The 14,168-nt window shown below is 38.8% G+C and overlaps 3 protein-coding genes across 5 annotated transcripts in view; 2 read left to right on the forward strand and 1 right to left on the reverse strand.

Annotated features, from left to right (window-relative positions):
* Ric1 (RIC1 homolog, RAB6A GEF complex partner 1) overlaps positions 1-14,168 on the forward strand; it is an 89,143-nt gene that overhangs the window by 33,420 nt on the left and 41,555 nt on the right. For all 3 annotated transcript variants that reach the window (XM_036209103.1, XM_036209094.1, XM_036209110.1), the window contains exon 4: positions 6,931-7,038. In XM_036209103.1, coding sequence (XP_036064996.1) covers positions 6,931-7,038 — 108 coding nt within the window. The remainder of the gene's footprint in view (positions 1-6,930; positions 7,039-14,168) is intronic.
* LOC118597503 (UPF0461 protein C5orf24 homolog) lies at positions 7,666-8,805 on the forward strand. The gene has a single exon (XM_036209120.1). The coding sequence runs from the start codon at positions 7,766-7,768 to the stop codon at positions 8,282-8,284; it is 519 nt and encodes a 172-aa protein (XP_036065013.1). The 5' UTR covers positions 7,666-7,765; the 3' UTR covers positions 8,285-8,805.
* LOC118597510 (60S ribosomal protein L30-like) lies at positions 12,604-13,041 on the reverse strand. The gene has a single exon (XM_036209134.1). It carries the CDS (start codon positions 12,994-12,996, stop codon positions 12,649-12,651), a length of 348 nt encoding a protein of 115 aa, XP_036065027.1. The 5' UTR covers positions 12,997-13,041; the 3' UTR covers positions 12,604-12,648.

Consider the following 14,168-nt stretch of genomic DNA (forward strand, 5'->3'; position numbering starts at 1 on the left):
CCATCTTATATTTGAGAATTCATGCTCATTACCATAACTATTTTTCACATGCCCACTAAGTTTGTGAGACTTTTGTTATAAACTTCTTCTGTTTTCAGATTTGTACTCAGCACTCCTGGCAGAGAGATTTGTCTTTTGCATGCGTATCTACATTTAGTCCTTTTGCATTAGTTACTTTAAATGCAAAGTGTAGCTTAACAATAGATTTTCATTTGAAAGGTTAGTGTTTTCCTAGTCATTTTCTTCTAGAGTTTCACTAAACCTTAGCTCTGTCTGCAGAATTTACACTGTTGTTGTTTATGGATGTGGTAGCTATCACATGTACTTTTTTTAGTGGCAAAGCCAAGGTTCCTTAACTAACTAAAGGTGTTTCATTTCTGAAGTATATGACTAATAAAATACAAAACTCATGCTAACATTAATAAACTAAAGCTGTCAAAATACATATACATATCTATCTTACGTGTGCAAAGATCACATGTCTGTCCAGTGTCGTGTCTTAGTCACCAGGAATAGGCAAGATCTGAGAAATGGGACTGCAGAGGGGATGCTGAGCAGCTAAAGGAGTTGTACAGTTCTGTTGCCTGGGTGCTTTCTATCCTGTGCTCAATTAAGACATTTAGTGAGTGTTAAGTATGTGTAAGATAAGTAGTAAGAACTCAATTTAAATTTTACCAGTATGAAGCTCACAGGTTAAGGGGGAGAAACTTAATTCAAATAATGCCCAGTGCACTGTTACCCAGGTGAGTACTACAAATGAGCAACTGATAAAAGAGCTTTAGGTGGGGGTCTAGGAAAGGAATGTATTTTGGAGTGTTACTGAGGAAATCACGTGTAAAATGCAGCATCTGAAATGAGTGCCAGGAGAGAAGCAAGACTGTATGGAGGGAAGCTTTCAAGACAGATTTTAACAGATAGATCTTAGAAAGCTAGCTGTGTGTGTGTGTGTGTGTGTGTGTGTGTGTGTGTGTTTATTATGGCCATTCCAGTAAAATCATATGACTTTGATTTACATTTTCCTAATGATTAATGACTTTACTGATCACATTTCATTTAACTGGGCATTGATATGTCTTCTCTAGATAAATTTCTACCCAAGTTTTCTCCTTAACTTTAATTGAAATATTTTTTTATTTTTTTCTGGGTTGTATGAGTCTTTCTGGCTCCACTTCCAGTTGCTGGGATTACAGGTGTATACCCCCACAGCCTGCTCTGGAGTTGTCCTTGATCACAGATTCAGTTTCATCACTTGATGTAGGTTTTCTTTTCCCTTGAGTCAATTTGAAAATTTGTATGTTTCTAGAAATTTGTCTATTTCGTAAAGATTACCTGTTTAACTTGTTGGTGCACGGTTTCTCATAGTATTCTCTACTAATTAATTTTATTTTGATAGAATGAATAGTAATGCCACCACTCTCATTTCTAAGTCGGGAAATCAGACTCCTGGGCTGTCAGTGGTTCCTCAAATAAAGGCACTTCCTGCCAATGCGAGTTCAGTTGCTGGTATCCCCATGATAGGAGAGAATTGACCCGCATGGTGTCATCTGATTTCTACACGTGTGCAGTGGTATGTGCACTGACATACACAGACAAAAAGGCCTAAATTATTTTTCAAGGAAATTAGAATCTTTTCCCCCTATGTTTTTCAATTTTGAGTTTCAAAAAAAAAAAAAAACCATCTGGTGATTTTAGTTGGTTTTTCACTATAATTATGTTCTATTTATATCTTCTCAGATAGTCTTTTGTTTTGTTTTATTAATAATAGTTTCAAAAGCTGGTCAAGTAGTGGTGCATGCCTTTAATGCCACCACTCAGGAGGCAGAGGCAGGTGGATCTCTGAGTTCGAGGCCAGCCTGGTACAACCAATGCTACACAGAGAAACTCTGTCTTGAAAAATGAAAAAAAAATTTTTTAATTATTTTTTTTATGTGTATGGGTGTTTTACCTGTATGTATTTATGTGTACCATGTGTATGCCTACATGCAATGCCTACAGAGCCCAGAATCAGATCTCTTGGGACTGGAGTTATAGTTTTGAGTCACCAGGTGGGAATCAAACCCAGGTCTACTGAAAGAGTAACCAGTACTCTTTAATATCTCTAGTCTCCTAGTTTTTTTGTTTTGTTTTTTATGTGTTTTGGTGTGCGTGTGTTTTGGTATGTGCGTGTGCGTGTGTGTGTAAGTGTGTGAAAGAGAGACAGACAGACAGAGACAGAGAATATGTGATGTGTATAACACATTGTATGTACTTGTTAGTGTGGTTGTGTGTGAGGGTGAATTTGGAGGCCAGATGTCTTTCAACCATCACTCTCTACCTTTTTTTTAATTGAAAAAATTTTTCCATACAATATATTCTGATCACAGTTTCTCCTCCCCCAACTTTTCCCAGATCTGATCTAGGTCCCCACCTACCCAATTCCACATCCTTTCTCTCTCTTTAGAAAACAATAAACAAATAAAAACAAGCCAACCATAATAAAATTAAAATAAAAAAAAATACAAAAAACACACATAACCAAAATAAACAAAAACAAAAAGCCAAAACCCATAAAAACACAAAATTGAAGGCATGTTATACAGGCAAAGGGGCAGTAAGACAAGAAATGCTCAAACAAACCAATATGAGACAAAAAGTCTACAAAAATACCCTTGAGTTCATTTTATGTTGGCCATCTACTGCTGGGCAAGGGACCTGCCCTTAAGTGTCATTAATATACCCAGTGAGACTGTATTGGAGATAACTAATTTTTTATTTGCTATTGGATGCCATTCGGCTTCTTGACTAGGGATGGGAGCCTTGTGACCATTTCATTCTCTCAATGTTAGTACCCTGTCTAGCTTGAACCTGTGCACACTTCCACGGTCTCTGAGTTCCTATGTGCATCAGTCCTATTGTGTTTGGAAAACACTGTTTCTTGGTCATTTATCCCTTCTGGTTCTTACAATCTCTTCTATGGTCCCTGAAGTGTGAGGGGTTTGAGATAGGTTTTCTCACTAAACCCAGAGTTAATTGGTTGGGCTGGGCAGGCTGGGCCAATGCTAGAGTTCCAGGCACATGCCGTGCCTAGCTTCTTCTCTTACATGGCTGCTGGGGTATGGAACACAGGTTCTAAGCTCAGCAGGCAGTTTATGCTCTGAGGCTTCTCCATAGCACCTCAAATAATGTATATTATATTCTGCTTTGAGCTTAATTTGATCTTTTTCTAGTTGTCTTTGTTGTTATCGTATGCATGTTTTTGTTTATTACTTTGGAGACAGGGCTTTACTCTAACCCAGACTGATCTGGAACTCACTGTGTACCCCAGGCTCATCTTGAATTCATGGCAAGTCTTCCTCTCTCAGCTTCTTGAACATTCAGATTAAATAAAAGCAAACAACAGATCAAACAGCAGAGACAACAAAAATCAATCATTTCACTCAAGTATCCCTTTGTTTTTATTTTCAGTAGTTTCAGGATATTTTCTAATTTTTCTTTCAATTTCTCCCTTAACCTGTTGGTTGGTTATATTGTTTAATTTTACATATTTGTAAATATCCCACTTTTTTGTCTCACTTCTAGTTTTAGTTCCTTAAATTTAGAGAAGGTTCTCCATAGCCCACACAGGCCTAGAACTCCCTGCAGTTAGTTTGCTTGGAACTTTAAGCAGTCTTCCTGCCTTAGCCTGCCAAATGCCTGAGGTTAAAGGTGTGAGCCACCTAGTTCTCAATCCTTTAAGTTTTATTTATGCATTTTGTGGCCTAACCTTTTATCCTAGAGAATGTTCAAAGTACATTTAAGAAGAATATATTTCACTGTTAAGTATTTGGTCCATAAAGGGATTATAGTTAATGTTCAAATTATCTTTCTTTTTGATTTTTCTGTCTATATACTGTTGAAAAATGTTAATGTTGGGGGCTGAAGAAATACCTCAGAAGTTAAGAGTACTTGCTGCTCTTCCAGAGGACTGGAGTTTGATTCCCAGCATCTACCGACAGTTCAAAACTGTCTGTAATTCCACCTCCAGGAGATCTGACTCCTTCCTCTGGCCTTCATGGGTACAAACACACATGTACATTCTTGCATGGACACGCATACACACATAAGTAACAATCAAATGTTTTCAAAGAAAAAGACTGGGAGTGGTCATGCATGCCTTTAATTATGATGAAAATGTCTTTGTTTCTGTGACAGTTTTTGACTTAAAGTCTCTTTTTTGTTGTGTTATACATATCCAGCCTTGATTACTGCTCGCACTGAGTATCATTTTTCATCCTTTGACCTTCAGCCAGTTTGTGCTAGAGCAGAGACGTTGATAGTTCAGCAAGGCCCACTCCACTCTGTGACTTGACCATGCCAGAAAAGTTAAGAGATAGTTGTGTGTGGGAACAATGGAGGTAGGGAGGCATCTGCCCTGATGCTGAAGTGCCAGTTGGCAAGCCCAACTACACACAGGGGCTTCTTGTTGACTTTTTAGTGCTAACTGTTAAATATAAAGAAGCAGAGATTACTAGCTGTTTTGGGAAAGTTTCCAGTGTAGGAGACTGGACAATAGGAAAGGGTGTGTGGGGGTGACTTAGAAGACATGCAGGAAACAAAAACATTTCAAAGAAATGATAGTTGGTTACTTTCAAATAGATAATTGCCTAGCGAAAGTGTGGGAGAGAGGTTCAGAAAAAATACATTCCAGCCAGGCAGTGGTGGCCCTTTAATCCCAGCACTCGGGGGGCAGAAGCAGACGGATCTCTGAGTTTGAGGTCAGCCTGGTCTACAGAGTGAGTTTCAGGACAGTCAGGGCTACTAAAAGAAACTCAGTCTCAAAAGAAGAAGAAAAAGAAAGAAATTCCACAAAAGCTTTGAAATTGAAACAGTTGAGGAACCATGTGTATGGTTATAGAACAAAAGACACAAGAGAGAAAAACAGAAACTAGATTAGTATGAGATTCATTATCTAACATGAGTTCAAGAAAAAGCATACAGGATATCAGCATAAACCCCATTAACATATTAAGGAAACTAAGTGTGACCATCACAGACCTACATAAAGATTGAACAGGTCAAGTGCTCAGTACAGTGATGTAGGTTCACATGCTTATGGAAAGACTATTATTTTGAAAGTTTAGAACCTACTTAAAAAGAAGAAAAAAGTAAGGACTTTGATATTGATGGGGAAAGGGACAGATAAAAATCTACAAATAAAAATGCCACTGAGAGTGAGAGGTATTTGCTCAGTGTTAGAACACTTACCCAGCATGCACAAGGGCCCACACTCTATTCCAAACACACATTTATACAGACACACACACACGCAAGCAAGTATGCATGCTTAAAAAACATTGCATCCTGAGGAGGGAAGTTATTTTTTTTCAATGGTGTAGCCATTGATAAATCTATGTGTTCCAGTAAATAACCTCCAACTAATGCTCATTCAAGCAACCATAACTAAACTTCGGGTTAGGTATGGATCAGAGCAGAAAGGGACTTATTAGGAGGATGAAGGTTTCCAGTGGCTGGGAAGGTGTGCAAAACTAAAATACACTGGTGATTAAATCTGAGTTACCAATAATGCATCAGTGTTTCATTAAGGAAAGAAAGAAATAAGAAGCACTTCCCCTTGGAGTCATTTAACTAAGAGCAAGTCCAGACTTGAAGCCTCTACTTCATGTTCCCTCTGTTAGAATCTGTGCCTGCCTGAGGGCTGTCTTGTGACTGTTTTCAATCTCTTTGTCCCTATGTCTGTGTGTATCTGTCGCAGTGTGTGACTGTTGTATGAGCTGTGTGTGTGAATGTGGTATCTGTCTGTGAGTGGTGTGACTGTCCCTAATAAGGGACTTTGCTCTGTATTTATTGAACAGCATAGAAAACATCACATGAAGAAGGAATAGGATACTTTACAGAAATCTTTAACAGAGTTTTACAAAGCATTAAGTTGCTGGCTCCATCTGGTCCCTACAAACCAGTTAACACATCATTGTTTATCAATCAGTAACCATAAATGGTTGTTTTCAACCTTTATGGTAAGTTTTAGGAAGTTGCTTTGAACTTCTGTATCTGCGGCTTTCAGCAAAGACATACCTGCATTATCTGGGTCAAGGGCATGGGGCAGTACATAAGATTGTAGCTATGCAATAGCTTAGGTTATAAAAGTTGACTGCATGGGAAATCCAAGACAAGTAAGGTTGATTGTTCAGTTGTTCTCTTAAAGGCAAATTAAACAAACAGCCGAATACACACTAGGCTAGAAGTCTTAAGTCTTACATGATTTCAAGATATGTTATTAACTTTGGCTGTGAGGTCCAGCAAAAATTCCAGTCTCTTAGAATGTAAGAGACACTTTTAGAATATTGTATCACCATAAGAAGGGGCATAAAAAAGGGTAATGGGTTAAAATGATCAGATTTTAGTATATACACACATGACATTGTCAAAGACAAAAAATATACCCAGACTCAGTAGCATACGATTGTAATACCATTTTGAGAGGTGGTGGCAAGAGAATAAGATTTGGCCTGGGTTACTTGGTGAGACATCCTAACAACACACACTGTGGGTGGAGACCCAAAGCCTTTAAGATACAGAGGGAAATATATTGCGTTGAACATGTGTAAGAGAATTTTTCTTGCATACAAGAGAAAAATATGCTGAAAACTTGTACACTTATCCCTTGCACTCAGGTTATCACCATTGTCCTTTTCACAGTTCCAAATATTGACCATTCTTTCAGATGTCTCCATTTTAACTCGGCGCTTTTTCAAGGTTGACTTATTCTTAGCAGAGCCTTCAGAGACTACTTTGGTTTTTCCTTTTTCATAAGTCTTCTAACACTATTGAATTTTAAGCATTACTTTTGAAAAAATGAATGATTACCATGTTAAATGTGACTCTGGTAAGTTACTAATTTTCTTTTTAGAGACTGCCACATTAGCCAAGTATACCTTATGCTTTTTCTCTTAGAGGAAGTCCGCAAATGAAGGGGATACCTCATTTTAAGGAAGAACATTGTGCCCCAGCTCTAAATTTAGAAATGAAGAAAATACTGGATTTGCAAGCACCCATCATGAGGTACAGTATGCTGGTTAAGATTGGAACTTTTTGACCACAAGAGTCTATGTTGGTTAATCACATGACCAACAAAAATTTGTTTTTGTGTTGAAATTTACATATTAAGTGTTTGTTGTATGATATAACATACTAAAAAAGATTCTGGTAGAATCATACATGTTGAGGAAAAGAGGAGCTGTCCCTTTCTACAGCCTCCATACATTTCTTGGAAGTGCATGTACACTTGAAAGAACATTAAGCTTTTGGATTCCAGTGTGAATAAAGGCTGTATGACAACCAGTGAAAAATACTAAAATACCGAAAATCTATTAGTACCCAATGGTTTTTTCAAGTGATTTTTACAATTTATTTCTATTTTCTTAGTTGTTCATGATTGACCTTTTAGTTGTTACTTAAGATAATTGCATATTGTGCCCTCTGAATTGTGATTAATATAAATAGTATACAGCTGTGAAAACAGTGAGGCTCATTCCCCCAGATAAACTGTTGAGTGAAAAGCAAGATATGTATAGTAATAAGAATATCTGAAGCGTGCGTGCGCGCGCGCTTGCGAGGCGCTCACGTTCCTGGGCTGTGGCGGCCTCTTCCTCCAGTGTCCTGGGCCCGCGGTGAGGGCTCCTGCGGGGGACTGGACTGGGCCGACAGGAGTGAGCCAACAGGTGGGAGCTTTCCTGCCTATGGTCGGCCCCTGGGCACGCTGAGGGCCGGGCTTCAAGCGGCCGAGAAAATGATGCATCCTGTTGCCGGCAGTATTCCAGCGTTCTGTGGGCCTGGCAAGCCTTCCTGCCTCAGTGAAGATGCCGTGAGAGCTGCTGGTCAGTTTGATATATATTCCTCCCAACAAAGCAAATACGGTCACACAGTCGGCCACAAACCATTGGTTTGTCAAAGGCAAGACCCATTAAACGAAACACACTTGCAGCCTACCAGTGGCAGAAACATAGACATAAAATATGAACTAAAGAAAAAGAAAAACCTCAATCGATCTGGTAAGCGTGGCCAGCCTTCGGGAACCACCAAGTCAGCAGGATACCGGACCAGCACAGGCAGACCCCTGGGAACTACCAAAGCTGCAGGGTACAAGGTCAGCCCAGGGAGACCTCCAGGTAGCATTAAAGCTCTGTCCCGGCTTGCAGACCTTGGCTGTGGCTGTGGTACTGCTGCCTTTCCTTACCCTATGATGCACAGCAGGGCGGTTCACGGGGTTCAGGAACCCGGAGGCGAAGTCAAGCCACCCAGTGAATGAGCCAGGCAGGACAGCACCTGTTAGGAGCAGACTGAGGCATTCCAAACAAAGCTGCTTGGTTTAGTTTGACTTACTACCCGGACTTCCCAGTTTTGTTCTTCTATTTGACCTCCCACTTCTTTTTCTTTCTTCTTTGCTCAGAAGTCACCACATGTTGACAGATGCACTTTGAGCAGGAGTAGTGCATGGTTTCTATATTGTACAAGGCTCAGACAACACTCAGCTAAGTCATTTTTGCTTTCTCTTTGGGCCATTCTTAGTGGACACTTCACAGGCTAACCAGCTGCCTCAGTTGACTTTCAGTTGTGAGCAAACCAGTGTGTAAGTTTACCTGGGGCATTCTGATGGGGCAGAACAGCAGCTAGTCAACAGACCAAAGGGCGTGGCCGTGTGAGTTAGAACTCCATGAAACAAGACAGCTGTTTGGATACGTTGGAATTTAAAACAGTTTCTTGATTCACATGACATTAGTTGACCATTACTCCTAATGTGTTGTTTAATACTTGCTTTGCAGAGATTATAGTTACAGGTTATATGTTTTTCAGTTGCATAAGTAATATTCAAGAAAAAGAAACCTTAAGGTCTGCATGTAACTATAGTCATCCTATTTTGTCTTTCATATATTTAGTGAATTTCAAAGTATTATATTTAAAACATTCATTTCTATTACTTATTTAGAATGGCTTTTTAGTTTTTCTGAGTAATTGTTATTATATTGCATTAGTACTTAACTGCATTTTCAGGTTTATATCTACCAAAGGACACAAATTAAGTGGTAGACTGCAAAACTGGTCTAAGAAAGGAGTTTCCTGGCTGTCAAGACCCAAATGCCAAGAAATGTAAGAACTCAGTGTGTGTGAACCCTGTAAAAGGAGTGCTGGTTAGTTTATAATGGCATTGTGGCTCTAGGAAGACTGCTTTTCTAAAAGAAATCTGTTCTTTCTAGTGAAGCTTGCAAGATAGAAAAGAGAAAAGTATTGGGCTCATAGGTGTAGTTACAGAGGGAAATCTTCATTTCTGAAATATTTTTAGTTGATACACATTTTACTTATTCTGAGTTTATTCTAAATAAAATTTTATGAACTTTAGAATTGAAAAGCTTCACTGGGCAATGGTGGTGCACACCTTTAATCCCAGTACTCAGGAGGCAGAGGCAGGTGGATCTCTGAGTTTGAGAGGTGTACATAGTGATTTCCAAGACAGCCAGTGCTAAATAGAAACCCTCTCTTCATAAAACAGAACAAAAGAGAAAGAAAAGCTTTCAAAAATTGTTTTTTACTTGCATTTTAAAATGCCTTTGATATTAAAATATAGATTTACAGGACTCAAAAAACTTCAAAAATAATCAGAAATTTAAAAGAACATGTACTTGTTGGTTAGGCTTGCTCTCAGTCCATGCAAATTGACTGCACGAAAATGCCATGTTTTAGACCTTTATCAGGAGACAAGCAGCAAACCTCAGGTGCCCCGGGACAGCTGACACAATAGCTGGGTGTCTGCTCCGACAATAAGAGGTGTTGCATTGCATGTGAGGACAGTGACCTCAGCAGTACTAGCTTTGCACAAACCATATGGAACAGCGGACAGTGCTGGGTGATTACACAGCTGGCTGTATCATTCAGGCAGCTAAAGTACTTCAAGAGTTTCTTCTTGCAGAAGCTTAGAATATAAAACTTTCAATAATTTACTCAGAACAGTATAACTTCTGACACACACAAATGCTTGCATCTTCATTCATGTGTTTATCAGTCACTTGAATATCCATCACTTAGCTATTTCTGAACATGTTCAGCAGTTGGCTGCTTAGAAATCCTTGCACGGCTAGTTCCTGAAGACAGTTGAAATATTCTACTGTAGAGTAATGTGCACCACTGTCTAGGATTTGGGTGCATGTTGTGTTTCATAGTAAGTCCACTTAACAGCCTTCCTGTTTGATTTCATTCATGGTTTTGTATCCTTCTGTTTCTTCCTTGCCCTTCCCACACCCACCTCCACTCACCTCCTTCCTCCAGCTCTCCAGCACATCTACTCAGTGGTGCTGTGCTGTGTTTCAGAAGACAGTAGGTGGATTATTGTATAATGAGTTTTAGATACATGTTCTTGAAATGGGGCATCAGTTTAAGGAGAGATGTTCATATCAGTGTTATTATCGGGAGCTCTGTCTATCCCAGGAAAGGGGGATGAGTGGCTACACTTGTGAATGGTGTCACTTAGGAAACCGAATGTACTGTTCCTGTGAGCAGTTACCTGGAACAGTAAATGTGTGCTCTGGTGAACATCTGGGTCTGCTTGCTTCTCTCCTGTGGACAGTTCACTAGGCCACACTGGAGAGACAGAAGTGATGACATGAAGTCTTCACATAGAAACTATTTTCATTTCTATCTGATCTAAAGACTGCATTCTGCATCTTTTGTAACATGGTCTTTTGTCATGACAGACACTGAAATAGCATGTTAATCAGTTGCCTAGATGTCAGTATATTCAGTTGGGGAAAACTGCCCCCCCACACTGTATAATTGTTTCTTGAAAGGTAAATTGCTAATTTTATACTGCGTGATTCTATTCTTCATAAAATAGGTTTCACTATTCTATATTAAAACTGTTTGTCAGAAAATGATCTACTATTCCAGTAAGTTGGTTTTACTCTTTTCTGAAAAGGATATTATAACATGCCTTTTATTGTTATATCAAATAAGAGGTTAATACAGATGAAATTTTCATTTTCCACAGGTATCACCTTGCTTAACTAATCTTTAGTAGGGGTGATTTTGATACTATCTTTGGAGTTTTGCACTGGATATAAAAAATATTGGCACAATATATTGAAAAATTAAATAATAGTTGGTTTAATTATTAATATTTGGGAACTTTTTAAAAAATCAGTGTTTAAATCAAACTAATGGTTCTTTGTATTTTTAATTTACTTTTTAAAAAGAAACATCAGTCAACATGTATTTATTGATTCCAAACTGCTGCTTGTGTGAATTTACATACATATTTTCATGAAATAAGAATACTGATTTCTTTGAGGTAAAATCTGGATCCATTTAATACGAGGTTAAGGGCGGCGCTTCATCCAGTGTAAGAGTGACCACAGTGATTTAGACAATGAAATTCTTTATACTGTAAAACGCTTTGAAAGAACAGTTCAGGGGGCTTGAGAATGATTCTGTCCGTCCCTTAGCTATATGCAGTAGCTTTTATGATCCGTTACAGTAAAATAATAATTCGGAACAATCTAGGGCATAAAAAATTTTGATGCTCTTTTGTTCTGTCTATTATAATGTCATTGGCTTTGCTCAAACTCTAAGGTGTATCTGAATCTTTGCTCTTCTCCCTTTTCCTTCCACTAGACAAATCTATGCTCTCACATACAATGTATTTAAGTTTTTGAGAATTAATGCTGTAGCAAGTCAGTTGTGTGATTTAATCAGGCCACTCTGATTCTTTGATTCAGTTTTCATTTTCCACAATTATGAAGCAAATAATAACCATTTAACTGAAATAAGCACGTTGTCCTCTGCTGTAAAAAGTCTGAATAGATACCGTGTATGTTTTAATGTCCATGAACTTGAGCTACTCATGTGCAATTATGTGTATGGGAATGGAGTAGTGTTCATGATTTGTATCTACATCATCATATGGATGTATATTTATTAAAGTTATCACTTTAAGACCGAAAAAAAAAAAAAAAGAATATCTGGTCTTAAAGGGTATTACAAGTTTGTTGTTCTAGGAGAACACATAAAAAAGCTAATGGACAGGGCTGGAGAGATGGCTCAGTCGTTAAAGGATAGGCTCACAACCAAGAAACTAATGGACAGATTTGGGGAAGAGATTTTTTTACTAGGTATCTTTTAAAAATATTGAGCCATGGACCTGAGTTACCTCCCAAGTACTCATATGGGGAAGTAGAGAATTGATTCCCAAAGTTGTCCTCTGGCCTCCAAACATGCACCATGGCATGCCCAAGCATCTCCCCACCAACCACTAGGTAAATAAATAATAAATGTGGAACAATTTTAAAAAATAAAAAGACTGAACATATAACTATAAAATGAATCTATTGGACTATATAAATGTAATTTTGTTTTGTTTTGTTTTGTTTTGTTTTTTTTGTTTTTTGAGACAGGATTTCTCTGTGCAGCTTTGTGCCTTTCCTGGAACTCCTTGGTAACCCAGGTTGGCCTCGAACTCACAGAGATCCTCTACCTCTGCCTCCTGAGTGCTGGGATTACAGGCATGCGCCACCACAGCCCGGCTCATTTATTTATTTATTTATTTGTTTGTTTGTTTATTTATTTGTTTATTTATTTTTTTAAAGGAGCTCTGGTAAAGTTTTATTAAAGAAAAACTTTCCTGGTTTACTTTTCACCAGTCTGTTCTGGCATGCTTCTAATAATATCAGAATCACCTGGGTCAATGATAACCAGTGTGCATACTCTGTAGTATTTTCCACATGCTGTGCCCAATTCAATGTTATTGCCACTGTAGTGATGAACACCAGTTTTAGCCAACATGGCATAGTATTCTATTTCAGATTTCCTCAAAGCTGGGCAGTTTTTGACGAGGATAACCAATTTTGCTTTGCCCTGTCTGATCCTTTTCAGAGTCTGTTTGTACCCCAGCACGTACTTTCCACTTTTCATAACAAGCTGGAGCCTAGAGTTGATAGACTCCAGAGACTTTTTTGTCTTCTTTGCGGCCACCATCTTCCTGCCTTAGGTGTGGGACAGCCCCCAACCAAGACCAGCTGCCAAGATGTAATTCCTATTTTTTAAAAGACCTTTCTGATTTATAGTTCTGACAAAGGGCTTCTTGCATTGTTTTTTTTTGTTTTGTTTTGTTTTGGTTTTGGTTTTTTTTGTTGTTGTTGATGTTAAAATAACACTGGAACAAACTGTACATGATTGGCATGCAAATGGTGAGCTGTTGTCATTGTCCTGTTTAGTCTGTCTTCTTCTTTAATCCCCCCCCCCCCCCCCCCCCGTGGAAAAGAATGTCTTTGTTATTTGCTTAAATGTGACTAAGCTGGAACAATTTAGTTTAGCTTATACACTGTGTTGATCAAAGATCGTTAATCACTTAGATTTTACTCAGGATGGAAGCCTTTTCCAGAATATAACTTGAGATGGCTCAGAGGGTAAGAACGCGTGCTGCATAAATATGAGACCTAAGTTCAAATACTCAGCACCCACATAAAAACATGTGTCATCATGTACTCGAGTGCTGTGGTGGGCAGACAGGAGAATTGCTAGGGATTGCTAGCTGCTAGCCTAGCTACAGTTCAGTTGAAGACCCTTTCTCAAGGAAGTAAGGCGTAGGCCTCCATATGTGTATCCATTCTCTCTCTCTCTCTCTCTCTCTCTCTCTCTCTCTCTCTCACACACACACACACACACACACACACACACACACACACACGTAAAATTTTTATAGACTATTACTTGATGCAGAAGGAATTTTAAATATATGTGGGTACCAAACTAGGTAGAGCAGTCCAACTTGGTTTTATGCCTCCACCTGGTGGTAAAGCCATGGAAATAGGAAAACTTTTGTGAAAAGAATTTCTGGGTCTGTAAGTGTAGCTCAATAGTAGGGCCTGTTTTCACCATGCTTAAATCCCAGTGTCAAGTTCTAGCACCACCAAAGGGAAGGGAGGAATTGCTTCCAACTGTATGACTGTGCTGGCAAGTTTCATGTCAACTTGACACAAACTAAAGTCATCTGAGAGGAGGGGCCTTAATTAAGAAAATGCCTCCGTAAAATAGAGCTGCAGGCAGTAGAGCATTTTCTTAATTAGTGATTGATGGGTGAAGGCTCACTGTGGATGGGACCACATTGCTGGTGGTCCTGGGTTCTATAAGAAAGCAGGCTAAGCAAG

This window comes from Onychomys torridus, chromosome 1 (assembly GCF_903995425.1).
Source record: "Onychomys torridus chromosome 1, mOncTor1.1, whole genome shotgun sequence".
Taxonomy (NCBI): Eukaryota; Metazoa; Chordata; class Mammalia; order Rodentia; family Cricetidae; genus Onychomys; species Onychomys torridus.